At 68.8% G+C, this 22,902-nt stretch overlaps 4 protein-coding genes across 26 annotated transcripts in view; 2 read left to right on the top strand and 2 right to left on the bottom strand.

Annotated features, from left to right (window-relative positions):
• Positions 1 to 962: 962 nt before the first annotated feature.
• On the bottom strand, positions 963 to 9,089 carry CANT1 (calcium activated nucleotidase 1). Of its 3 annotated transcripts, none has more exons than XM_065034218.1 (4): positions 8,962 to 9,089; positions 2,365 to 3,003; positions 1,906 to 2,109; positions 963 to 1,454 (listed from the first exon to the last, which is right to left on the bottom strand). In XM_065034218.1, exons 2-4 carry the CDS (start codon positions 2,981 to 2,983, stop codon positions 1,084 to 1,086), a joined length of 1,194 nt encoding a protein of 397 aa, XP_064890290.1. In that variant the 5' UTR covers positions 2,984 to 3,003; positions 8,962 to 9,089; the 3' UTR covers positions 963 to 1,083. The 3 variants fall into 3 exon arrangements, with proteins under 3 accessions (XP_064890290.1, XP_064890289.1, XP_064890288.1); XM_065034217.1 differs by lacking the exon at positions 8,962 to 9,089 and adding an exon at positions 5,608 to 5,638; XM_065034216.1 differs by lacking the exon at positions 8,962 to 9,089 and adding an exon at positions 4,536 to 5,205.
• Positions 5,313 to 10,067, top strand: C1QTNF1 (C1q and TNF related 1). The gene is made up of 4 exons (XM_065034291.1): positions 5,313 to 5,533; positions 8,103 to 8,253; positions 8,372 to 8,514; positions 8,633 to 10,067. The coding sequence occupies exons 2-4, from the start codon at positions 8,117 to 8,119 to the stop codon at positions 9,181 to 9,183; spliced, it is 831 nt and encodes a 276-aa protein (XP_064890363.1). The 5' UTR covers positions 5,313 to 5,533; positions 8,103 to 8,116; the 3' UTR covers positions 9,184 to 10,067.
• A 743-nt stretch (positions 10,068 to 10,810) lies between these two features.
• Positions 10,811 to 15,388, top strand: ENGASE (endo-beta-N-acetylglucosaminidase). Its single transcript, XM_065034194.1, has 14 exons — positions 10,811 to 10,968; positions 11,412 to 11,488; positions 11,616 to 11,817; positions 12,104 to 12,252; positions 12,352 to 12,509; positions 12,605 to 12,753; positions 12,936 to 13,101; positions 13,430 to 13,533; positions 13,725 to 13,833; positions 13,927 to 14,099; positions 14,327 to 14,481; positions 14,582 to 14,684; positions 14,768 to 14,882; positions 14,974 to 15,388. The coding sequence occupies exons 1-14, from the start codon at positions 10,868 to 10,870 to the stop codon at positions 15,361 to 15,363; spliced, it is 2,151 nt and encodes a 716-aa protein (XP_064890266.1). The 5' UTR covers positions 10,811 to 10,867; the 3' UTR covers positions 15,364 to 15,388.
• Positions 15,389 to 16,173: 785 nt separating this feature from the next.
• Positions 16,174 to 22,902, bottom strand: part of RBFOX3 (RNA binding fox-1 homolog 3) — a 130,828-nt gene continuing 124,099 nt past the window's right edge. For 14 of the 21 annotated variants that reach the window (XM_065034229.1, XM_065034241.1, XM_065034228.1 and 11 more), the window contains 8 exons: positions 22,513 to 22,605; positions 21,464 to 21,524; positions 21,098 to 21,151; positions 20,724 to 20,856; positions 20,133 to 20,172; positions 19,541 to 19,602; positions 19,180 to 19,258; positions 17,626 to 18,237 (listed from right to left, as the gene is read on the bottom strand). In XM_065034229.1, the coding sequence (XP_064890301.1) occupies positions 18,193 to 18,237; positions 19,180 to 19,258; positions 19,541 to 19,602; positions 20,133 to 20,172; positions 20,724 to 20,856; positions 21,098 to 21,151; positions 21,464 to 21,524; positions 22,513 to 22,605 (567 nt within the window). In that variant the 3' untranslated portion in view covers positions 17,626 to 18,192. Of the gene's footprint in view, positions 17,500 to 17,623; positions 18,238 to 19,179; positions 19,259 to 19,540; positions 19,603 to 20,132; positions 20,173 to 20,723; positions 20,857 to 21,097; positions 21,152 to 21,463; positions 21,525 to 22,512; positions 22,606 to 22,902 lie in introns of those variants that run through there. The other 7 variants (XM_065034248.1, XM_065034246.1, XM_065034249.1 and 4 more) reach the window with 4 other exon arrangements.

Here is a 22,902-nt window from a genome sequence, read left to right as displayed (position 1 = left end):
TGCTGGCGAGCGCGGGGAGCGCTCCCCGGCCAGCAAAGCCCGGGGCTGCTGCGAATGCTTCCCAGCTGCTGCCGGCCCTGGGAAGCCAAGCTGGTGCTTCTGGCGCTCCCTCCCGCGCCGAGCACAGCAGCACTTGGAGCAGGACCGGCCGTGCCGCCCGCCAGCTCCCGGCAGCCACAGCCCAGCGCCCGGCTCTTCCCGGAGCTGACAGCTCCACGTCTGGATGCGCCTCCGGTGCTGGAGCCGCGCATAGCCAGGGCTTGGAGAAGATGCAGCCAGCAAACCACAGACCTCCTCGGGGCGCGGGCTGGGAACAGCGCAGGGCCAGGCACAGGGACGCGACCACGGTACACCCAGCCACGGCTGTCGGCCCCATCAGTCGCCTCCTGCAGCCCCAGGGCAGTCACCGCGCCACTACAGCAGCACCAGGAGCGGCCCTGGCTGCCAGCACCTGATGCTGCTAAAAGCCTCATCCCCGGTGCTACCTGTGGTGTGGGAACTGCCGTTTCCCCCTCAGAGACGGGGCAGAGGGACACTGCCACAGCCCCCTCCCATGTGAGACTTTCCCCAGAAAGCAGCACCCAGTGCCCCACATCAGCCCTGACGTCACCTCACCCAGTTTACGGAAAAGGGAAGGAAAAGCAGCTTCTGGGGAAAGAGCCTGATGAAATGCCCCACAGCTCTGTCACAGCTGACCCCCACCTGCCCTGGCTGTGGCAGCCTGCAGTGGGCCCTCCTTGCCTGCAAACCGGGGGCCTGGATGTCACCAGAGCCACCGACTCACCACAGGCGGTTTCTGTTGCAATTAGGGGCTGGGCGCTAACGGCTGCTAATGGGGCCCAGCCAGGGAACCGGCGCACAGGAACTTGGCTGTCTGTCCCCCGAAAACCAGCACGCAGCACCCTGTGGTGACAGTCCCCTGCCACCAGGTGCCACTGCCGAAGCACTCGCACCACACCTGCTGCAGCAGAGCCAACGCTTTACCTGCGGCGCCAAGTACAGAGCAGGAGCGCTGCCTGGCGTCCCCAGCCCGGCCCAGCGCCCTTGGCCTCCCTCACCCTCCTGGTCCAGTGCCAAAGTCGGTCAAATAAACTCAATGCCCTCGTATTTCACACTCCCGATCCTGGTCTCAGGCAGGAGGAAGCGCCCATCCAGCGTGAAGGCCATGATGTAGCTGGCAATCTTGCCGTTGTCCTCTTCTGATTTCAGTGCCACGATGATCTGGTCGTCTGTGTCTGGGATGAACTTGAAGGAGGAGAAGCCGTGGGTGGGGACCACTTCGCCCACGCGTCCCACTGTCACGGCCCCAAAGTCCTGGGTGGAGCTGAGCAGCAGGTTGGTCCCTCGCCGCTCGTCCGCCTGCTCGCTGTAGCGCTCGTGGCTGGCGCGGCGCGGCAGGAAGAACCAGCGCTGCAGGGTGTCGCTCCAGGCGGCCGACTCGTGGATGAGGTAACCTGTGGCAGGGAGTGGCGGCTGACGGCACAGGGCAAACGGGCACCCGCCAGGCTGCAGGGACCCTTCCCCGCTCCAGAAGACACCGCAGCCCCGCATGGGCAACCACTGTGAACGTTTCTGCCTCCTCCCGCCCCGCTGCCTGTGCCTCAGCCCCCACAACCCCTCCAGGAGCCGGGCAGGGGCTCCCGGCACAGCGCCCACTGCTGGGGCCTGGCTGTCAGACACAGCGCTGGCTGAGCCGCCCCCGGCTGCTCGTGGAACGGACTGGGGTCTGGCCAAGGTGGGATCTGGCCTCTCCACCAGTTCAAGGGGAGCTCTCTGGGGAGCTCTCTGGCCTCCAGCATCATTTAAATCTCACAGCAGCTCCCACATCTATGGGGAGGGAGTCCTTGGCCCTGGAGCCGTAGAGGGTGTGGGACACGGGGGGCGGGAGGGAGCCTGGCTCAGTACCTGGGGGTCGGATCCCCGCCGCAGCCCGCAGCGCGTTGTAGTTCGCCACCCAGTTCTCATGGCCCACGTCACCCTTGTAGCCAATGACCTTCACCCACTCGGGGTTCTCGTTCACCACCTCCCCCGTTGTCGTGGTCCACTCCTTGCCCAGTCCCCCCACGTAGAGGTGCTCGTCCTTCACCGCCAGCCACTCCGCCTTGAAGCCTGCAGCAGAGAGACGGCACGAGCCGCGGCTCGGCCAGCACACGGACATCGGACCAGCCCCTCCTCCGAACACCACACCAGCCGGCCCAGCGCTGGCACAGCCCTCCCCAGGCAGCCAGCTGGTCCCCGGCAGGACCTGTCCCCGTCCCGGCCAGGCTTATGGGATCACTGAAAGGATGCACCCCACCCCAGAGAGCCACGAAGAGCCAAGGGCCGCACTGCTCTGCGTCTGTAGGGCAGGATAGAGAAGCTCACCTTTCCCCACTGTGCCGTCCCCGTCCGGCAGGATCACCCAGGGCACCACCTTGTTGTCCTCAATCTGGTAGACCACCCCTGTCCGGTCATCCACCGCGTACAGCTTCCCATTGAAGACGACCAGGTCGGAGAGCTCCATGCCCCTGCCCTTCTCAGCCAGGTGGGACTGCAGCACGCTCTCATCTTTGTCCCACTCCACTGTCACGCTGTCCCCACTGTCCGACAGCACCAGGTAGCCCTTCTTCAGGTAACTGAACCAGGTGTGCTCCTCAGTGCCCCGGGACTGCGTGTCCAGGTCCGCAATGACCCCGATGCGGTAGCGTACCCCCTCAGGGTTCCTCTGGGGTGGGGACAGCGGGTAGGTGTCATTGTAGCGGTCCCCCGCCTGCAGGCCGAGCTGCCAGTGGCGAGGATAGGGCGGGCTGTGCCGTGGCGGGGAGGAGCGGTGCAGGCAGAAGAGCAGCAGCACAAACCCCACGCAGGCTGATGACAGCACGATGGCCTTCCAGCGCAGTCGGAAGCGGGGGTCAGCACCCTTGGTCATGGACGCGAGGACAGGCAGACCACCCACGCTGATCCGGAGAGGGCTCATAGACTCATGGCAGGGCGGGACGGGCATCAGACTGGGGCGAGGAGAACCTGGAGGGAAGCGGGAGGAAGCAGGTCAGAGATCTGGAGCCTGGCACTGTGCTGAGCTTGGGGACGGGCACAGGGGAGAGCTGAGGGGCCCCGTGCCCTGTCCTGCAGCAGAAGAAGGTGCTGCCGCCTCGCGCAGGGAAGAGCCAGCACAGCACAGCGGCTGCTTTGCTGCTGGAGCCATTCGCAGCCCCTTCTCACTCCCGCTCTGTATTCCCAGCCAGAGCTAGCCCTCGCCTGGCGGCTGCACGCACGACCTGCTCAGCACCTCTGCCTGCCCCAGGCTCTGCAGCAGCCCAGCCCGGGGCGAGCCCCCACACCTGTTTTGGGGTGTCCTGCTGAGCCGCATCCCCACACACCTCAGGAGGAAGGGGGTTCCCCTCTGACATCGAGAACGACCCTTGCTGCCTCTGAGCAGCGGGTTGGTCCGGCCCAGCTCCCGTGGCCCCCAGGAACTGGCCCCAGCGCTGAGCCATGAGTGTGCCCCACGGGGACACCGGGAGACACGTGGCAGCTCCACCCAAGCAGGATGCCAGCGCCTGAGCAGGAAGCGCAGGCACCCAGGTCCAAGGGACAAACACCTCGACCTGCCCAGCCCTGAAGTCGCAGCAGCCCCCACCCCGCCAGGCCTGCCCGTGTCCCAGCACCCACCCAGGGCAGAACTCGCCCGTGGGGACCTCCAGCCCCCCCGCCAGGCTGTGCCCACCCGCGGGGCCAAGGTGCCCGCAGAGCCTCTCCTGCCACCTCCCTCTGGGCAGCACAAGGGACGCGGCAGCTCCCCTGGCTCCTGCAGACGGGCGCTCCCGGCTGTGCGGGGAGCAAGCAGCACCCGGGACTGGGAGCTGTCCCGGTGCCACCGGCCCTCAGGCCGCGGTGCAGCCCGGGCAGGGTAGGGGTCCCCGGCTGCCACCCAGGGCTGGCCCCGGCGGGCCCGTCAGCGGCCGCGGTGGGCCCGGGGCTGGCGCTGGGCACGGGCCGCGCTCGCCGCCGCCCTCAATGTGCCTTTCAGCCGCCCGAGCGGGGAACAGAGGCGGCATTGAGCGTGGGGGGCCGAGCCCCGGGCGGGCGGCGGGGAGAGCCGGGGGGGCGGCTGCTCGTCCCGGGGCCCCGCTGCAGCGGGGAGAGACGGAGGGAGGGAGGGAGGGAGCTCGCTCGCCGCCGTCCTGCCGGTCGCAGAGCATCGCCCTCGGCACGGCCCCGGGGACCCGCTCGGTGCAACGGCCCCGCCGCGGGGACCCCGCACCTGCCCCGAGCGCGGCCCCGGGACACTCGGCCCCCGGGAACGGCCACCGGGACCCCCGGGCATGAACCCGGGGACCCCCCAGCTCCTCCGGGCGCGTCCTCGGGGACCCCCGAGCCCCTTCCCCGAGCGAACTGCCGGGAGGGCGGTGCACGGCTCCCAGGGACCGAGGCCCCCGCCGGCTGCTCGGGGCCCGCGGTGCTCCCGCGCCAGCCCATCAGGGACACACGTTCCGCAGGCCCGCCCGGCCCAGGGCGCCCCCCGCCCGCCGCCCCGAGCCCCGAGTCCCGCTCACCGCGGCGCCGCCCGAGCTCCGCCCGCCTCCCGCGCAGCCGCGGCCGCCGCCTACAGCTCCCAGCACCCCCCGCGCGCCGCCACGGCGGCCGGCAGCGGCCAAACCACCGCGGCCAGGCGGGAGCCACAGCTCCCAGCGGCCCCCGCGCGCCCCGCCCCTGCCGCCCCGCCCGCCGCGCCGCGGGGGCCGCTGGGGGCCGCAGTCCGCCCCGGGCCCGCCCCGCGCCCCGACCGGGAACCGCCCGGCCGGAGCTGACCGCACCGCGCACGGGCTGGAGCCCAGCGACGGCGGGCCGCGCTGCGGGACCGAGCCGGCCCTGCGGGGTCGTGTCTTCTGCGGCCCTGCCCGCGGTGGGCCCGGCCCGCCTGCCCGGCGGGCACAGCCCCGGTACAGCCCCCTGTACGGGCGGGCTCCCGCCCGCGGTGCCGCCAGTCACGCCGGCGCCGGCCCAGACGCGCCCCGTGGAGCCTCCACCCCGTGGGTGCGGGGACAGATCCCGCTCCGCACCGCGGGACATGTGTCCGTGTCTGGCTGCAGGCGGCCCGTCCCCGCGGGGCTGAGCTGGCGCCGGTGCCCCCGGGGCTGGGGAGCGGCCGGGGGCGCTCCCGGCGCGGGGCACGGTCCTGGCCCGCAGCGCAGCTGCAGCCGCCGGGGTCCCGGCCCCCCACGCCCAGCCAGGTCACGCTGTTCCCGCCCGCTGCCCGCGGCCAGCGCCGGGGCGGCTGCGGGCCCGGTGGCGGCGCCGGGAGCACACATGGTTAACGGCGGCCGCCCGCGCCGCTGGGCTCACATCTGGCGGGGGGAGGGCTGCGCCTCGTCCCGCTCCTCCGCTGCCTCCTTCGCTTTCCAGAAAGTGCATTTCCGCCCGGGCCGAGGCGGCGAAGGGGCTGCGGAGCGGGACGCAGCGGATCGGCCGCGGCCCGGGGGTGGCGGGCGGCACCGGGGGATGCGCTAGAGCAGGACAGGCAGCGCCGGGCGGGAGCGGTCCTGCCCCAGAGGTAGGTGGGGGGCAGGTTCGGGGGCCCCTGCGGGCCTGGGGACCAGCGTCCCAGAGCTGCACCTTGTCACGTACCCATCTGCGGTGCCATTGGCGACGGGCACTGTGGCATTGGTGTGACCCCACGGTCCTCTGAGGGCACAGCCCCACCCGCAGCCGCCCTGGGAAGACAGAGGCTGGGAGAGGGCTGGTGCTGGAGCCTGCACAGCTCCACCACAGCTCCCCCAGCGCCCTGTGCCCAAAAAGCCGGTCCCTGTGTCAGCCCCAGGGCTAGGCCACCCCCAGGCGTGTCTGCAGGGGACGTGGTGGCCGCAGGGGTCCCCAGCGCAACTCGCTGGCGCTGCTGGGTGCTGCAGGAGCCGGAGGGCAGTGACCTCCAGTCCGGTCCCTGACCGCAGCTGCCCTGCGCGGATCGTACCCTGCTGTCCGCTGGGTCTGCACAGCCCTGGGGTGCAAACAGCGACCGCCCCAGCTGCTGCACCAAACGGTGGGGGCAGCGGTTCCACCGGCACATCCCCGGGCACCAGAGGCATCCCGGCTCCAGCTGCTGCGGCTCAGGGACGGCTGTGTCCACCACCCCGAGCAGGGAGGGTGAGGCGGGTGTGCAGGTCCTGCAGCCTCCACAACAACCCGCTGCTCCGAGCCCCCTCGTGCCTCCCCCGGGGTTTGCTCTTGTTCCATCCTGCTCTTTATCACTGCCTGGAATGTAGTTCAGGATGTTTTGACTTGCAGCCTCAAAGCTTTTTCAGCCACTGAATTTAACTCTCCAGACTGCTCCTGGAGAGCATCCAGCCCTGGCAGGAAAAGCAGCGTCCCTTCGGCAGGACTGCGTGTGCCCGTGCACACAGGCACCTCCCGCCCCGCGCGCCCGGGGGGGACGCGCTCGCCTCCATTTCCAGCACCTGACAGCCTGGAAGCACACCGCCCTTCTCGCTGGGAATTTCCTGCTGAAGGATTTCTTCCCCCTGCAGAGCAGTTCCCTGCAAAGCTGCGTTTTCCCCAGGGCTGAGCCTGCTGCAGGTCCCAGGGGAACGTCTGCTTTGACAGGCCCAGAGCTGAGGGAGAGCCACAGGCTTCCCAAATCCCAGGTGGGCTGCGTGGCACGGGCAGCGCCGTGTGGCTGGCACAGCTGGAGGCCAAGCAGGGTGAAGAGCCAGAGCTGAGGCTCCCCTGGGTGGCACCTGCTCACAGCGGGGGCCATGGGCACCCGGCAACCAGGTGAGGGCACAGGCCCTGTGCAGAGGGTGCGAGCAGCACAGAGCCCTTTGGAGCCTTCCCCCATTCCTCCGCCCCTTGCCGCCCCGTGAGCGTGACTCACAGCCAGGCGTCCCTCCCGGCCTCAACACCCCACACCACTGTGGAGCACAACCCACCACGTGCTGGGTCCGGGACCCCGCCAGACCCCGCGCTCGGGGACAACGGGGACAGCTGCCCAGAGCCACAGCTCAGAGAGCAGCTGTTCACCAAGGCAGCAGGATTCCACCCCAAACTCCCCCTGGTCCATCCCCGCTGGGGCCCTCACTGGTGGCCCGACCCAGGGCACAGGGCTGCACGGGGCCCTTTGTCCTTTGGGCCATGGCTGGACAGCGTGGGGAGGGCAAAAGCTGTACCCATCTGTGCTGACCAGCAAGGGATCCCGGGCAGCAGCCTCCCCGTCCCAGCACTGCAGGGAGCGGGACCCTGTGCCCATCTGCTCGTGCCCCAGCGCCGCCGTGGCCCTGCTGCCGCGGGATGCCGAGCGCCGGACAGTGCCACACGTGTCCGGCCATGGCTGTCCTGGCGCCACGTCCTGACCTTTGGGGCCGTGCCCTGGCACCTTTGGGGCTGCAGGGTGAGGTGCTGTGTCCGGCCCCACACCCTGAGCAGGCAGAGCTGTGATAAAGCAGGGAAGGGCAGCAGAGCTGCCCGGGGCTGGGCCGTGGGGCCACCAGCTACTGCAAATATTAGCTCTGGCCCCACACAGGATGTTTCTCCCAGGAAGGTTCCACCCTATGGCTCCCAGCTGGGGCGGCCAGCCTGCATTCCCGTCCCCCACAGCAGGCAGGGCTGCACCCTGACATTCACCTCATGCTTCTGGAGCTGCCTGTAATTTTTCTGGGTGCTGACACCCCGCGCTGCGGCTCTTGGGCTGAGCAGCAGCGCTCGGCCCAGGACGTGGCCAGAGCTGCTCCTCGGCTCCCCGGGCGCTCCCCTCTCCCCCTCGTGCCAGCGCTCCGTGGGCTGCACGGCCCCGGTTCCCCCCTTGCTGGTGAGCCCACAGCTCCAGCGCTGCCCCAAACGTGGGTCTCCCTGTGTCACCAAGGCACACTGCCCAGCTAGAGACAGCTGTTTAGGTGCAGATGATCCGTGCAGCTAGAACAGATGCATGTGCCTGTGCTGTGGGCTGTGCTGGGGAAGGGCTGTTGCAAGGGCAGCCTTTGGGGCTGGAAGCGCAGCTGTGCCCTGCCTGGGGCTGCACGGTGCACCATGTCCCGTCCAGGGACAGCCAGGCTGGTGTGGCAGGGTGTCCCAGCAGCTCCTGGCACTGCCAGGTCTTGCCATCCTCCTCAGCTGTCCCTGGCATCTCACAGGGCACCGCTGCAGCATGGAGGGGCTCTGGGCACCCGGTGTCCTGCTGCTGTCCTGCCTGCTGCTGCCCTCCCCGGCGGGGACCCAGCCCAACCCTGACCCACGTTTGCGGACAGACCCCGGGGAGGCACCGTCCCCGCACCACGATGCCAGGTGAGGGGGCCCTGGGACTGGGGCAAGTCACAGCAGGGGACAGGGCAGCCCTGGCACTGCCAAGGGCCCCGGCCCCCACCCGTAGCTCCCTGTTGCTCTTTGCTCTCTGCCCTCCCAGGGCCCCGCGGGAGCAGACGGCCGGCGGTGCCCAGGAGGGGCTGCCCCCCCAGCCCCGCTGCGTCCGCTGCTGCGAGCCGCCCGCCCAGCGCTTCTACCCCCCGTACCAGCCCCTGCCGCAGATCAACATGACCATCCTGAAAGGTGAGGACAGCAGGACCCCGCGCCGCGCCACTTCTGTCAGGTAAAGGGCTGCCAGGGCGCTGTGTTTAGAGACGGCACCCGCCTCTAACAGCACAACTGTCCCTCCTGCTTCGTCCAGGCGAGAAGGGGGACCGTGGTGAGCGAGGCATGCAGGGCAAATTCGGCAAGACGGGGGTGGCCGGCAGCAGGGGACACGCGGGGCCCAAGGGACAGAAGGGCAGCGTGGGCGCCCCGGGGGAGAGCTGCAAGAGCCACTACGCTGCCTTCTCGGTGGGCCGCAAGAAACCCCTGCACAGCAACGACTACTACCAGACCCTCATCTTCGACACGGAGTTTGTCAACCTCTACAACCACTTCAACATGTTCACGGGCAAGTTTTACTGCTACGTCCCTGGGATCTACTACTTCAGCCTCAACGTGCACACCTGGAACCAGAAGGAGACATACCTGCACATCATGCGCAACGGCTCGGAGGTGGTGATCCTCTACGCCCAGGTGAGCGACCGCAGCATCATGCAGAGCCAGAGCGTCATGCTGGAGCTGCGGGAGCAGGACGAGGTCTGGGTGCGGCTCTACAAGGGCGAGCGCGAGAACGCCGTCTTCAGCGATGAGTACGACACTTACATCACCTTCAGCGGCCACCTCATCAAGTACAGCGGGGACCCCTGAGCGCCTGCTCCCCCTCCCTGGGACGGGGGTTCTGGAGCCCCTGCTGCCCTCTCACCCGGTCACGCCATCCGCCGTTATGCTGTTAGCCCTTCTATGTGCCACCCCCCAGCACCTGCATAAGTGTGTGAACAGACCATCCCCCGCTCCGCAAGGTGGACCAGATGCACCTGGAGCAGTTGGAGCCAATTCCAGCCTCTGCTGCATTTGTGACCTGGGGGGCAGCCGCTTGCCTGGGGCGGGCAGGGAGCTCATCCCCCCGCGCCGGCTCCAGAGCCAGGTTTGCTGGGGCTCAGGCACTGGTGGCACTGGATGCGCACTGGCACCAGCTGAACGGGTTTGGCCGCCAGTGCCCCGATGCGAGGCAGCACAGACACGTGCACCACGTTCCGCCCTTGCCCCGCTCGCACTGTGCTGTGCTCTGCCAGCTCCTTCTCCTGGAGAAGGGCAAAGGACACTCAGCAGGAAAGCCAGTGAAACCCCCCAGGGCCTCTCCTCCTCCTGCAGAGCTAGCTCCCAACAGCGCAGCATTGCAGTGCGGTGTGGGTGCCCTCTGGGTGACACCCCCCCAAGCGCTTCCACGGGGGAGTGGGTTGCATCAGTTCCCTACTGCATGTCCCCATCCCCGTCCCACCCGCTGCAGCCGCAGCTTGGTGCCGATGCTGCCACAGCTTCGTGCCAGCGCTGCCGGGGGGGCTGGCTCCCCACTGCAGCCTTGTGTGCGGGGCCTTTGGCCTCAGCTGCTTCCCCTTCAGTTATATCTGCTGGCCAGGCTTTGTGTTTCTGTAGATGCGATGGCGGAGCAGGGCCCGGGACAGCGTGCTGTCCCCTGCTCTCTCTGTGCAGCTTGTGACCACATTAAACACCCCACAGTATTCTCCTGCTCACATTTTCAGTGTGTCCCCTTGCTTTGCGTGTGCGGCAGCTCCAGGCAGCTCGGGGCAGGTTCCTGCTCCCACGGTCCAGGGGTCCCTGAGAGCCAGGAGCTGGCACAGCGCTGCTGAGCTGCTGGTGGGAAGGGAAGGACAGACCAACCTCAGAGACACCTGAGCCAGGCTCTGCAAGGCCCAACTGCTCCCCAAGGGCCAGGGAGCTGGAAGCTGAGCGCGGTACCAGACTCATCGGCCTGCGGGGAGGGCAGGCTGGGATGGTGGCCGGGTTTACCAAGAGTCGGATCATCTGGCAGCTCCATGGTGATGAGCAGCTCTGAGGCTGAGCTGGGAAGCCGGTGGGTCAGGATGGGCGGGCCCAGGGCAGAGCGGCAGCTGGAGAGCAGCATCAGCACAGCAGGGAATGGAGGCAGAGCTCAGGGCTGAGCTTAAGTGGAGCCCGACAGGTGGGTGGGGGTCCAAATGGGATTGGTCAGGCCATCTAGGACTGGTAGCACCCCCAGGGCACCGGCGCGGCTGTCCCCATGGGGCTGGCCCCGGGGACACCGCAGCATCGGTGGAGGAGCTGCCCTGCACAGCGGGGCCTGTTCTGGGACACACAGCCCACCCCCGCACACGCCCCATCCCGGGACACCCGGTGCACCCCGGGACACGTCCCGTGGCGGACACGGGGCGGGCCGGGCGCTGGGGGCGGGGCGGAGCGGGGCCGGGCGGGCGGAGCCCCGCGGGCCGCGCCCCCGGGAGAGCGGGGCCGGGCCGGGGCCGGCGCCGCCGTCAGTGCGGGCAGCGGCAGCGCCATGGCGGAGGCGCGGGACGGGCCCGGGCGGCGCGGGAAGAGGGACGAGGCCGGGGCGGAGGAGCCGGCGGAGGCGGAGCGGGCCGGGCGGCGGCGGCGGAGGTGGGCGCGGGGCCGGGCCGGGCCCGGCATCGGGATCCGGACCGGGATGGGATTAGGATCGGGATCAGGATCGGGGCCGGAGCCGGGATCAGGATCGGGAACGGGATGGGATCGGGATCGCAGCCGGGATCGGGATCAGGATCGGGATGGGATCGGGATCGGAGCTGGGCTCGGGCTCGGGATCAGGATAGGTTCTGGATCGGAACCGGGATCAGGATAGGGATGGGATCGGGGTCGGAGCCGGGATCGGGATGTGATCGGGGTCGGCATCGGGATCAGAAACAGCAACGGGATGGGATCGGGGTCGGAGCCAGCATCGGGATGGGATCGGGGCCGGGATCGTGCTGGGTGGGATCGGGCGCTGGCCGCGGTGCTGGCCCGGCCCGGCGGCGGGTGCCGCGACGGCTCCGGGTTGCCCGGCCCTCACCGCCCTCCCCGGGCAGCTTCCAGCCGGCGACAGAGCCCCGGGGAACCACCGTCCTGCACGACACCGTCAGCACCCGCCCGCAGCCCCTGCCAGGTGAGGCACCGCGGGGAGGGCGCTCGCTGCGCCCCTGGGTCCCCCCGGGCTGGTGTCAGTGCTGGTGCTGAGCCGCACGGGCAGCGCTCCCCGGTGACCCTATCCCACATCTCCACACCTGTCTCAGCGAGGTACTTCGACACCAAGACGACAGAGCCCATCAGCTTCTTCTTGTCCAGCCTGGAGGAGCTGCTGTCCTGGCAGCCCGACGGCAATGACGAATTCAACGTCTCCGCTGTGCCGCTGGCGAAGCGCCAGCCCCCGCTCCACAGCAAGAGGCCCCGGACGCTGGTGTGCCATGACATGCGCGGCGGGTACCTGGAGGACAGGTGCGTGCTGGGTGAAGTGACAGCACAGCTCAACACCTCAAACCCCAGGCCGCTGCTTCCGCTTCATTAGATTCCTGCCGGTTTGCCCACGGGCGGGCAGGGCGGGAGGGGTTTGGCTCTCGGCTGCAGAACAGTGACCTGGCTCAGGCCAGCCCTTGCTGGGGTCCGCGGGGGCGGCTCAGCGCCACCGCTCTGCCAGCTCCCAGGGCGTGAGTCAGGCTCCTGCCCAGCCCGTCTGCGGGCGTCCTTCCCGCATTGCCCAACGCTCTTCCCTCTGCCGCTGCAGGTTCATCCAGGGCTCAGCCACACGCAACCCCTACGTCTTCTACCACTGGCGGTACATCGACATCTTCGTCTACTTCAGTCACCACACCGTCACCATCCCGCCCGTGTGCTGGACCAACGCGGCACACAGGAACGGCGTTCCCGTGCTGGGTGAGGGCAGGGCCGCGGCAGGGCTGGGCCTGGGGAGCCCCAGGCATGTGGCGGGTTTGCTGGGGTGCGTTGCTGACTCTGCCCTCGCCACGTCCCCAGGCACGTTCATCACGGAGTGGACGGACGGGGAGCGGCTGTGCGAGGCGTTCCTGGCGGGCGGGGAGGAGGCGTTCCGCGCCGTGGGCGAGCAGCTGGCCCGCATCGCGCAGCACTACGGCTTCGACGGCTGGCTGGTCAACCTGGAGAACACACTGAGCGTGAGCTGCTGTGGTGCCCTGCCCTGCTCACCTCCCTGCCCTCGCACTGCTCCTCGCCCACCCTGTGCCCACCTGTCCCCACTGTCCCCTGCCAGGCGGCGGCGGTGAGGAACCTGCCCCCCTTCCTGCGGCACCTGACAGCGCAGGTGCACGGCACTGTGCCCGGCGGGCTGGTGATCTGGTATGACAGCATCCTGCAGAGCGGCACGCTGAAATGGCAGAACGAGCTGAACGAGGAGAACAGGTGAGCTGGGCCCTGCCACCTCACCCAGGCAAAACCGGCCCCAGCTGCCCAGGTGGGGGCCATGAGCCCACCCCAAACCCAGCACTGGGGGTGGTCAGGGTACGGCCTGCACAGCCCTCGGTGGGCTGGTCTGCGGGGACAGCCGCAGCGTCCACCCTGCCACCCTGGCCCTCGTCTCCCAGGGTGTTTTTTGATGCCTGTGACGGGCTGTTCACCAACTACAACTGGAAGGAGGAACACCTGGAGCGCACGCGTGCGCTGGCCGGGCCACGCACCACTGATGTCTATGTTGGCGTCGATGTCTTTGCCCGCGGGGATGTGATCGGTGGTGGCTTTGACACTAACAAGGTGGGTGAGCTGGGGCCAGGCCAGGATGCTGGGCCTCCCGCATTGCTCTGGGCTCCCACTGACGGCTGCGCGGGGCTGGGCTGCAAACCCGGGGTGCAGTGGCGAGCAGGGGGGAACCCAGAGCCACTGGGCTGCCAGCCATGCATGGAGGGGGAGCCGGGGGACCCTGGTGCTGCAGTCTCTGGAGAGGGAGGTGCGGCAGCACATCTGCACAGTGTTGTCCTGCCCCACGACAGGGCCAGTGGGACTTGGGGTGGGGGGAGAGGGCAGGTGAAAGGTGACCACCTGGCCTGGCCCAGCCTGTGCTGCTCACGGCTTGTCTCCGCAGTCCCTGCGCCTGATCCGCCAGCACGGCCTCTCTGCAGCCATCTTCGCTCCCGGCTGGGTCTACGAGCACCTGGGGGAGGAAAACTTCCTGCACAACGAGAACAAGTGAGCGCAGCGTGGCAGGCCGGGGGCCATGGCGGGGGCCGGGCCTGGGAGCACCGCGGGCTGGGGTGGCTGCTGGGCGGTGGGACGGCACTGCCAGGAGACCATGGCTGCCCACTGGGACCAGGCTGGCCCCAGTGCCAGGGCAGCGGCTGCACAGGGGTCTCTGCTCGGACACACACCTCTTCCTCCAGGTTCTGGGCCTCGCTGGCCGAGTACCTGCCCACGCACAGCATCTGTACGCTGCCGCTCGCCACCTCCTTCAGCCTGGGCATGGGCACCAGCAGGTTCCTGGCCGGGAAGGTGAGCATGGGGAGACGGCTTGACCCCGGGTGGGCTGGGCAGGGGGTCCCTGCTCCCGGCTCCCCACCCGGCCCAGCTCACCCCATCCTACAGGAGGAAGAGGCCGGTCCCTGGTATGACCTGAGCGCGCAGGAGATCCAGCCTCTCTACCCGGAGTGCGAGGGCAAGCTGAGCACCAGTTGCTGCCTGCAGGACGCCTGGAGCGGGGGCAGCTCCCTGAGGGTGCAGGGGACCATCCCCGCCGGCGAGGAGCGCGTGGCCATCCGGTGAGTCGGAGGGTGAAGCCCTCTCGCCACCTCCTCAGTGCTGGGCTGGCACCGTGCCAGCACGGCATGGCCCACATGGCCTGGGCAGAGCTGTGTGACCCCAGGGCCCTGCGGTGAGTGTGCCGCAGGGCTCTGCCCGCACTGTCCAGCAGACCTAACCCAATGCATCTTGTCTTTCTCTCCTCTCTCTCTCTCTGTCTCTCTCTGGGTGGATTTGGGGTCATCAGCCTTTTCTCTTTGCAGATGCCAGCACCCCCCAAGGTCTTCTTGACCCTGCTCTACAAGTTGGAGGGGTCACACCCTGATGGGTTCGCAGTTTCGCTGGAGCTCACCACCTCGAACTCGGGTACCTGCTACGAGGGCAATGTCACCTCCCTGCCTGGTGAGGACTCTGTCCCCTCCTTGGTCCCTGCAGTGAGCATCCACTGTGGGGGTGTGACCAGCTCAGCCCCTTGTCCCCCTGACCCTGCTCCCTCTGGCAGAGCCCAACGCTCGGCACCATCCTCGGTTCCTCCCGGCACCACCACCCAGCCTCGCCAAGCTGCTTGCTGCCTGTGACCGCGGTTCCCACGGCTGGACCAGCCGGTGAGTGCCCTGCCGGCACCCCGTGAGCGTGGACAGGTGTGGGCACTCGGGGCCCTCTGCCCACTCTGCCCCTTCGCTCTCAGGTGCTACGAGCTGGAGCTGCAGGACTGCAGCCTGCGAGACCTGTCCCTGCTCGTGTCCCGCCAGCAGCCGGGCCCGCAGGAGCTGCCCTTCACCTGCCTCCTCGGGGAGGTCCGGGTGAGTGCCCAGCGCTGCCGGCCGTGCCGGCCGTGCCGGTGTTTGCCCGCTGCCCCTGGCCCCGCTCCGACCATCCCGCACTTCCCCGCAGGTGCTGGACGCGGCCAGCGCGGCGGCCGCCCCGCCGCAGGTGCAGAGCCTGGCGGCCTCGCAGCTCTGGTGGCAGGAGGGCCCCGGGCCCGAGCAGCTCTCGCTCAGCCTCACGCTGCGCTGGACCTTCCCCCCCGGCCGCGCCGGCGGCTTCCGCGTGTTCAGCCTGGGCGGCCGCTGCCCCCGCGGCCAGAGCGCCCCGCGGCCGCTGGGGCTGGCGCACCGGTGCCGGTTCCGCGCCGTGGGGCTGCCGGTGCCGCGCCCGCCGCCCGGCCAGTCCTGCCGCCTGGAGCTGCTGGTGGAGCCGCTGCTGCGCGACGAGCTGCCCGCGGACCCGGAGCGCTGGGGGCGGCTGGTGCTGGTGTACTCCGCCCCGGGCGGCCCCAGCTGAGCCGCATTAAAGCGATCGCGCTGCAGCGCCGCGTCCGTGTCTGTTCCGCGCCGGCGGGCGGGGGCGCGGGGCCGGGGGCTGCAGTTCGCGTTCCGGGCTCGGCGGGTCCCTCATGTCCAACCCCGGCGCTGGGCTCAGCGCTCGCCGGGGGCCGCTGGGTGCCGGCCGGGACCGTGCGGGGGGCCGCTCGGGGACCCCAGTCCCGCTGCTGCACCCTGCACTGACTGCACTCGCTGCCTGCAGCCCGGCTGGGGCCGCCTGCCCTGAGCCCCCCCCAGCCCCGTGTGGCCCCCGCTGAGGCCGCCGCGGAGTGCTCCCCCGACACTGCCCTCCCCAGGGCTGCAGCTGCCCCGCTGGCCTCCCCGGGACACCTTACACGGAGAAGGACAGAAAATTTATAGCAGCAATTATTTTCTCACAGTCTGGTGAGCAAGCAATTAGCAGGCGGGGAGGCAGGCGAGCGCACCGCGCAGCAGGGTCGCCCAGCCCCGGCTCCCCCCGAGCGCCGGCCCCGGGCCCACAGACAATGCTGGCTCCCGGTCAGGAAAATTAATATGTCAGCAGTTAAGCTCCTGCTCCTCTGGTGGGGGACTTGCTCTGAAATGAATTATCTGACGGTTTGAAAAATGGAGGGCCCCGTGCAGCCAGGGGAGGGCTCGCCATGCCGGCACCCCGCTGCCTTGCCGTGGCAAGGCCAGAGCCCCGCTGGGCTCCCCTCGCAGCCCCCTGCCAGCGCTGTGCCAGGACAGCCAGACCTGTGCCAGCCACGGCCCCGTGCCCCCGCGCCAGTCAAAACCTGAGTCGCCCTGGTTGAAGAAAGAAGTCTTTATTAATAATTTCAATAATAATAATAATAATCCTTGTAATAATAATAATAATAATAATAATAATAATAATAATACTGTTTATTAGAATGGTCACACCTTTGAAGCATACAGGATGGGCCAGCACCAGCCTGCGCGCCGGCAGCCGGCACGGGGGTTTGCTGTAAGGAAGAAGCCAGTACAGCGATGGAAGGAGCTCTGTACAGGGGGGGCGCAGGGCTGGGGGTGGCCAGGGCTATGTACACTGGGAATAGAAAAGGGGGAGCTCATTGCTGGAGCATCGGGGGCGTCTGCAGACTATAAAGTGAGGTTCAAGGAGTGGCAGAGCCACGCAGGGTGGGGGGCTGAGGGCAGGGCCACCCTGCGGGACGGGGCTGCGCCCTGGGGGGGGCTTCGCAGTGCTCTGTGCCAATGGGCACCAGACCCGGCGCACCGGCTGCTGCAGACCGACCCCGGGGCTTGGGCTGGGCCCTGCAGGCGACGCCAGCCCCCAGTCCTGGGTGATGCCACGGCTGAGACCCCACGCTGCGGGCTGGCGGGGTCCCGCTGTCTCGGGCAGGGACGGGCGGCCATCAGCGCGTCGTGGAGCGGGGCAGCGGGCCAGGCCCCGTCCCGGCGTGGGGGCCACAAGCAGTGTCAGGGATGCTCCCTGCAGGGTGGGAGCCCCGGATGCGTCAGGGGATGGAGGGGAGGGAGGGGAAAGGGATCACAAGCGTCTTGCAAGCTCCTCTTAACAAAAATTCCCTTTAAAAGGCAGAGGCTCGTCCCCCTGCAACACCCAGCGCCTCAGCAAAGCAGCTGCGCCGCCACCTCAGCTCCGCGCGGGAGCCGAGGCCTCGCACACTCGACACACTGATGACCGGCAAACGCTGGAGCTCGGGGAACACGAGGCCGGGTTCCCGCCCTGGCGCCCAGTCCCCAGCGCCGGGGAAGGGGCGGCGTGCCGCTCCGCTCCGCCGGCACCCCCAGGGCGTCGCGCTGGGGCGGAAAGGAAGACGTGGTGCCCAGGCCCGGCGCCTGGGCGGGCGGAGGCCCCTCCGTACCCCCCGTGCTCGGCTCTGCCTCCGGCTCTCCCTCCCTGCGCGGGGCCGGGGCCGGAGGGGCCAGTCCGGCCGGTCGGTGCTGGCCACGGCGCTCCTCCGGGACTCGCTCGGTGCGTGTGGACAGTGTGGGGCTTTCACTTGCCTGTTGCCGCTTTGCTTTTTTTTTTTTTTTTTGTTGCTTTGCTTTAGATTTTTTTATGTTTTATTTTTTTTGTGTGTGTGGATTTTTTTGCCCTTCCTGGTCCCAGAAGGAAACGGTCGCGGTTTCACTACAACAGAAACAGAGAGGCGGGTGTTTTGCTGGAGCAGCACAGGGGCAGCCTGGCCGAGCTGCTGGTTGGAAGGGACGTGGGCACCAGCCCTGCCCCCTGAGCCCCACACCGTGCCCCCCGCCCGCACTGCCAGCCCCCTGCCCCACAGCTTCTGGCTCCGAGGAGCACGCAGTAGCCCCCGCCAGCTCCTGTCTCTGCTACGGGGGGGCAGAGGGGCTGCTCCGGGGGTGCCTGTGGGCAGAGCAGCCCCTCCTGCCTCACGGGGGACGAGCCCTCTGACCCCCAGCCAGGGCAGCGCCCACTGGGGCTCGGGCCGGGGGAGGCTGCCTGGGGCCCCCGGCTCCAGGAGCGGGCGCTGCTGGGGCCGAGGGTCAGCGCCGCTCCCCGGGCCCCGCGGCTCTCGGCAGCACCGAGGCGCAGGGACGTGCGGGGCAGGCGGATGGTGCGGGAGACGTGGGCGGCGGGACGGAGCGGCTCGAGGAAACCCTACGGGCGGGGGCTGTGGGGCTGTGTGGAGCCCAGCCCAGCTCAGCCCAGCCCAGCCCAGCCCAGCCCAGCCCAGCCCAGCCCAGCCCAGCCTGGGCAGCGCCCACGGTTCCTGCAGAGCTCGGCCTCGGCTCTGGCTGCCTGGCTGGGTTTGGTGCTACTGGGCAGCCAGTGTTAGTGGAGGGAGGGGCTGGGTCTGTCTTGCTAGTAGGGAGTGAAGCGGCTGTACCCTCCTCGGTATAGACTAGCCTGCAACATCAAAGATGAAAAAAAGCCAATCAGTATTCGAGAGACAGGCAAAGCCCAGTTCTTCCCTTTTTTACTTTTTTTTCTTTCTTTAAAATGACACCAAATCGCTTCTGTCCTTGGGGTGCGATGGGTGGGCAGGGCTGCAGGTGCCTGGGGCTGTGGGTGCTGCCCTGGGGCCCGGAATGGGCTGGGGGCTGCGGGGTGCCCTGGGCCCCAGTGCCCTTAGCACAGCGCTGGCTGCCCCGGGACCGTGTCCAGACCTTGTCCCGCCTGCGGTGGCCGCAGAGGAGCCCGTCCCCGTCCCCACTGCAGCGCTGGGCTGGGACCTGCCCTGCCCATCCCCGTGGGACAGAGGCCGCCTGGGACCATGGGTGCCGGGGGCTCTTGGCAGCCCAGCCCCAGCCAGGGGTGTCAAAAAAAGGAAGAAAAAAACCAAGCTGGCTTTGGGATCCTGCCCAAGAGCGGGATTTTTCATCTTTGATGCTGGCAGTGAAGCTAGCTGAGAGCCGTGGAGTGGGGGCTGCCCACGTGTGCTCCCTGCGCGTGGCCACGGCTGGGCTGGGGACACGGCCCCGCACCGGGGAGGGGACAGGGGGTCCCGGTCCCCGGGCAGGGCCCTGGGGTGCTGCCCAGGTGGGCGGCACGGGGGCAGCTGCGCCCCCCAGCAGTGGCCAGTGCAGGGAGGGCTGACCGGGTGTGACGGGGTGTGTGGGGTGGGAACACGGGGGGCTCCTCTCTCGCCTGCCCGCAGACAGAGCCAGGCAGGGGCTGTGCTGCTACTGCCCCCGCTGCCCTCCCACAGCCCCCGCGCATGGGGCTGCCCGATGCCCCTCACCCCCCTGGCACCCCACGGGCTCCTGGTGCTGCTGTGCCGGGCCCCACTCCCTGGGCTGGCTGCAGCTGGTACCAGGACGCAAAGAACGGCCGCGGGGCTGCTCTTACCATGGTGCCGATGCTGTACGTGGCGGCGGGGCCGATCGTGTGGTGGTACGGGTCTGCCGCTGCATACACTCTGCCGTAACTGGGAGTAAACAAATGACGGGTGTTAGCAACAGGGGTCGGGGTCCCATCTCCCCTCAGCAGCCCCCCCACCTGCTGCACCCCCTGGTTCTCCCTGCCCAGTGCCAGGCCCTGCCAGCACAAGCCCAAGGGCAGCGCTGCGACCACGGTTTGCAGGACACCCTGGTTGCACCTGGCTCTGTCCTCGTCCCACAGGGCACAGAGGCTGCAACGTATGGGACTGGGGGGTCAGGGGTGACATGGGTTATACCCCCCAGCGATGCTGGTGGCACGGGGTGCTTACCTGTCGCTGTACGCTGCCGCTGCTGCCGCCGGCTGCGCGTATCTGTAGGCAGCATAGCCCCCCTGCAGCAGAGGGAGAGATGGCGTCAGCATGGGGGGCAGCACCTGTCGCAGGGGGCTGGGGGGGGCTGGGGCAGCTGGGCACGCCCCAGGCACTGCCATGAGCAGCGGTGAAACCCTGTGGGGAGCCGGTGCCTGTGCCACCAGGCACACACCAGCCTCATTACCATTCCCCAGAGGCTTTCACAAACATTAACCTTAAAAAATTAAATTTCCAGAGGAGAGAATGTCACCTCCCTGATCGCTTTAATGAGGTGTCACGTTAGATAAATCCTTCAGCCGCCCGCCTGAAATATCGCCACTGGCTTCTTAAATATGGAGGTTAAATGCTGGTGTAAGACAGTGCACCGGCGCTCGGGGCTGTAAATCCCACCCGGCGCTGGCGCCGCGAGGGGGTGTCCGGCGGCGCAGGACCCGCACGGTGTCACCCGCTTGCTCAGGGGCCGCGCTCCCGCCCGCGCTGTGCTGGGGCTCCTGCTGCCCACTCGCCCCCTGCCCCAGCACAGGGTCCCCGACCCAGGCACGGCACTTACGTAGATCTCGGCCCCGTAGAACCCGTCCTGGTACACGACCCTGCAAACAAGGCGGAGGCGTCAGCGCCTGCCCGCGTCACTGGCCAAGAGGGGTTGGGGTGAAGCCGGCAAGCTGGGGGAGCAGCCGAGGGGCGAGGGGTGGCTGCCCAGGCAGCCGAGGGCAGGGCCGGGGCTGGGACTCCTGGCAGGGAGGGCAGGGATGTGGGGACGGGCGGGGGCACGGCCAAGGGCAGGGGGTGTCACGGGGCTGGAGGATGCTGGGGCACGATTGCTGCTGGGAGTCACAGGTCGCCAGGGCCATGCCTGACACCAGTGCGGCCGGCGTGCCGGGAGAGGGTGTTTCTATTCAACCAACCCACACGGCTGGAATGACCGTCCCTGCCTTGGGGCACAGGAGGCTGCCAGCGGGTGGGTCTCCCAGGGGGGCAGCAGCCCGAGGGGTTCACAGCCCCAAGGCCAGCCAGGGGAGCTGCAGCTCCTTCCCGCAGCACAAGAGCCTGGCAAGGCAAGGCTGATGGCAGCAAAATGGGAGACACGTGGCGGCAAACAAACCCCCCGTGGCAGGCGGTGCCCCTGCCGCCTGGTACTCACGCGCCATAGGCGGGGATGGGCGGCGGCGGCGGTGCGGCCCGGAAGGTGTTGTAGACAGCACGTCCTCGTCCCCGTAAGTGCGCCCCTCGGTAGGCCACGGCTGTCCCCGTGGCGGGGTACGGGAACCCTGTTACTGCAGGAGGGAGGGGACAAACATGGGCAGCAGCTCCCCACAGCGCACGGCTGAGACCCTGCAGCCCAGACGCGCCTTGTGTCCCCTGGCCTGCAGGGACACAGCCCTGCGGGGACACCGGGGCTGGGGTCTGCACACACAGGGGCACAGGAGAGGGGCCGGGGCTGCTCGCGGTTGGACACGGCGCGGAGCTGACGGCTGGGGGCACCCACGGCAGGACCAGCGCCAACTCAGACGTTACCTGCGTAGAACTCTGGGCCATAGACTGCTCCCACCACCGGGTTCAGCTTCCAGCCTGCGGGCAGGGAGAGCTGGTCAGGCCGGGGCCTCTCGGTGCAGCGCTGCCCCCCCAGCTGCGCCCCGAGGAGCCACAGCTCCGTCCCCAGGCGGCCACAGGGCCGGGGTGCCCAGGGGGGCTGCACCCCCGCACTGGGAAGGGAGCAGCCGCTCTCATGGCTGCCCAAGGTGTTTGCTGCAGCTCGGCAGCAGCCTGGCAGCGAGGGGCGTGGGTGCCCGGGGATCACACAATCATGGACTGGTTTGGTTGGAAGGGCCTTTAAACGCCACTTAGTGCAACCCCCTGTGAGCGCCTGCCCGCCGCCCTCACCGTTGGTGTAGGGGTTGGCAGCCTTCTTGTTCGTCATGACGCGGGCCGTGGCGTTGTTCACCTGCGGAGAGAGAGGACGGGGCTCAGTGCCTGCGGACGCCGGGGCTGCGAGGGCCGCGCTCCACGGCCCACTTGGCCACGCTCGGCGCGTCGCTGCTGCTTCGGGTGCTGGAGTGAAGGACACCGGCATGCGGGGGACACGGGAGGAGTCTCTGCCTGCAGACCCCTGCCGGGACCAGCCCTGCCCAGGCCCGCAGCTCCTGCCCAGCTCCAGCAACCAGCGCTGGCCAGGCTGGTGGCTGATGTTGTGACCGCCATGGTGCCGCGCTCTGCCTCAGCCCCCGCATGCTGCCACAGGCCTGGCTGCCCCGTCCCCCTCCTGACCCTGCCCGCAGGGAGAACGCGCTGGAGGCAGGAGCCCAGGACAGTCCCGCACCACCTAAGAGCTCCTGCCTGCGGTGCTGGGCCAACGTTCTCCAACAGGCAGGGCTTGTCCACAGGGCATTGCCGGGGCTGCACGCTGCCCTGCTCCCCACCGCCAGCAAGGTGCAGAGCCGGCCCTCTGCCTGGCTGGGGAACAAAGCCTGGGGCTGGGCAGCACAGTGGGCGCGGAGCCCTGCGCACAGCCTGCCCTCCCGGGCCAGGGGCCGGGGCACGGCCCGCGGAGCCGCGAGCAGAGCCCCTCTCCTCTCCTCTCCTCTCCTCTCCTTTCTGTGGAGGGCAGGGAGGGGGCTGCGGGCAGCGGGGTCTGCCAGACCCCTCTGGAACCGGCCAAACGCAGCCAGAGCCCAGGCTGGTGCCCCAGCCCTGCCCGCACACGGGAGGTTCTTTGGAGCTGGATGCTCCTCGTGCCCGGTGACGGCCTCCCCGTGCACACATGCTCCCGTGCGCGCTCACGGACACATGCACGCGCTGGGCACGGCTCCCCGGGGCACGTGGGACCGGGCAGAACCTGGGGCTGCCAGTGTCCCTGGCCCCGGCTCTGCCACAACCCCGGGCAGGGCGGACGCACGCACGCAGCCATGGCACTAGCACACTTATCTGAGCACCTCAATCTTCCGGCCCTCTACGATGGTGCCATTCAGCTTCTCCCGTGCCCGGTCGGCATCTGTGCTAGTTTCAAAAGTTACAAACCCAAAACCCTGTGAGCAGAGGAGAAAAGGAGAAAGAAAAAGACAGAGAGAGACAGAGAGAGGGTGCGGGGACAGAGAGAGAGAGGGGGTGAATCAGGAGAGCTGGCGCAGGAGATGAGGCTGCCGCAGTGCAGAGACAGAGAGCCCAGGCTGGGGCCCCTGCTGGCTCCAGGGGTCCCGGCTGAGGCCCCAGCGTCCCCGTGAGCTGGGAGAAGAGTCTGGGAGAGGGGCACAGAAAGCAGGGAAGATACAGCAGAGACAAGGACACACAGAGGGACACGAGCTGCCTGGGCAGGCACGGGCAGA

The sequence above is a fragment of the Columba livia genome, chromosome 18, assembly GCF_036013475.1.
Source record: "Columba livia isolate bColLiv1 breed racing homer chromosome 18, bColLiv1.pat.W.v2, whole genome shotgun sequence".
Taxonomy (NCBI): Eukaryota; Metazoa; Chordata; class Aves; order Columbiformes; family Columbidae; genus Columba; species Columba livia.
The sequence above is the reverse complement of the archived record's forward strand: the minus strand, read 5'-3'. Positions and strand labels throughout refer to the sequence as shown.

Excerpts from the sequence above, each read along its gene's own strand:
- CANT1 (XM_065034216.1), bottom strand. The coding sequence starts at position 5,052 with ATGTCCCGCGGTGCGGAGCGGGATCTGTCCCCGCACCCACGGGGTGGA. Across the intron at positions 3,004-4,535 it reads GGAGCTCGGGCGGCGCCGCG|GTTCTCCTCGCCCCAGTCTG; the intron begins GTGAGCGGGACT and ends GCTTCCCTCCAG. Across the intron at positions 2,110-2,364 it reads GGACGGCACAGTGGGGAAAG|GCTTCAAGGCGGAGTGGCTG; the intron begins GTGAGCTTCTCT and ends TCTCTGCTGCAG.
- C1QTNF1 (XM_065034291.1), top strand. The coding sequence starts at position 8,117 with ATGGAGGGGCTCTGGGCACCCGGTGTCCTGCTGCTGTCCTGCCTGCTG. Across the intron at positions 8,254-8,371 it reads TCCCCGCACCACGATGCCAG|GGCCCCGCGGGAGCAGACGG; the intron begins GTGAGGGGGCCC and ends CTGCCCTCCCAG. Across the intron at positions 8,515-8,632 it reads CAACATGACCATCCTGAAAG|GCGAGAAGGGGGACCGTGGT; the intron begins GTGAGGACAGCA and ends TGCTTCGTCCAG.
- ENGASE (XM_065034194.1), top strand. The coding sequence starts at position 10,868 with ATGGCGGAGGCGCGGGACGGGCCCGGGCGGCGCGGGAAGAGGGACGAG. Across the intron at positions 10,969-11,411 it reads GCCGGGCGGCGGCGGCGGAG|CTTCCAGCCGGCGACAGAGC; the intron begins GTGGGCGCGGGG and ends CTCCCCGGGCAG. Across the intron at positions 13,102-13,429 it reads GTGGCTTTGACACTAACAAG|TCCCTGCGCCTGATCCGCCA; the intron begins GTGGGTGAGCTG and ends TTGTCTCCGCAG.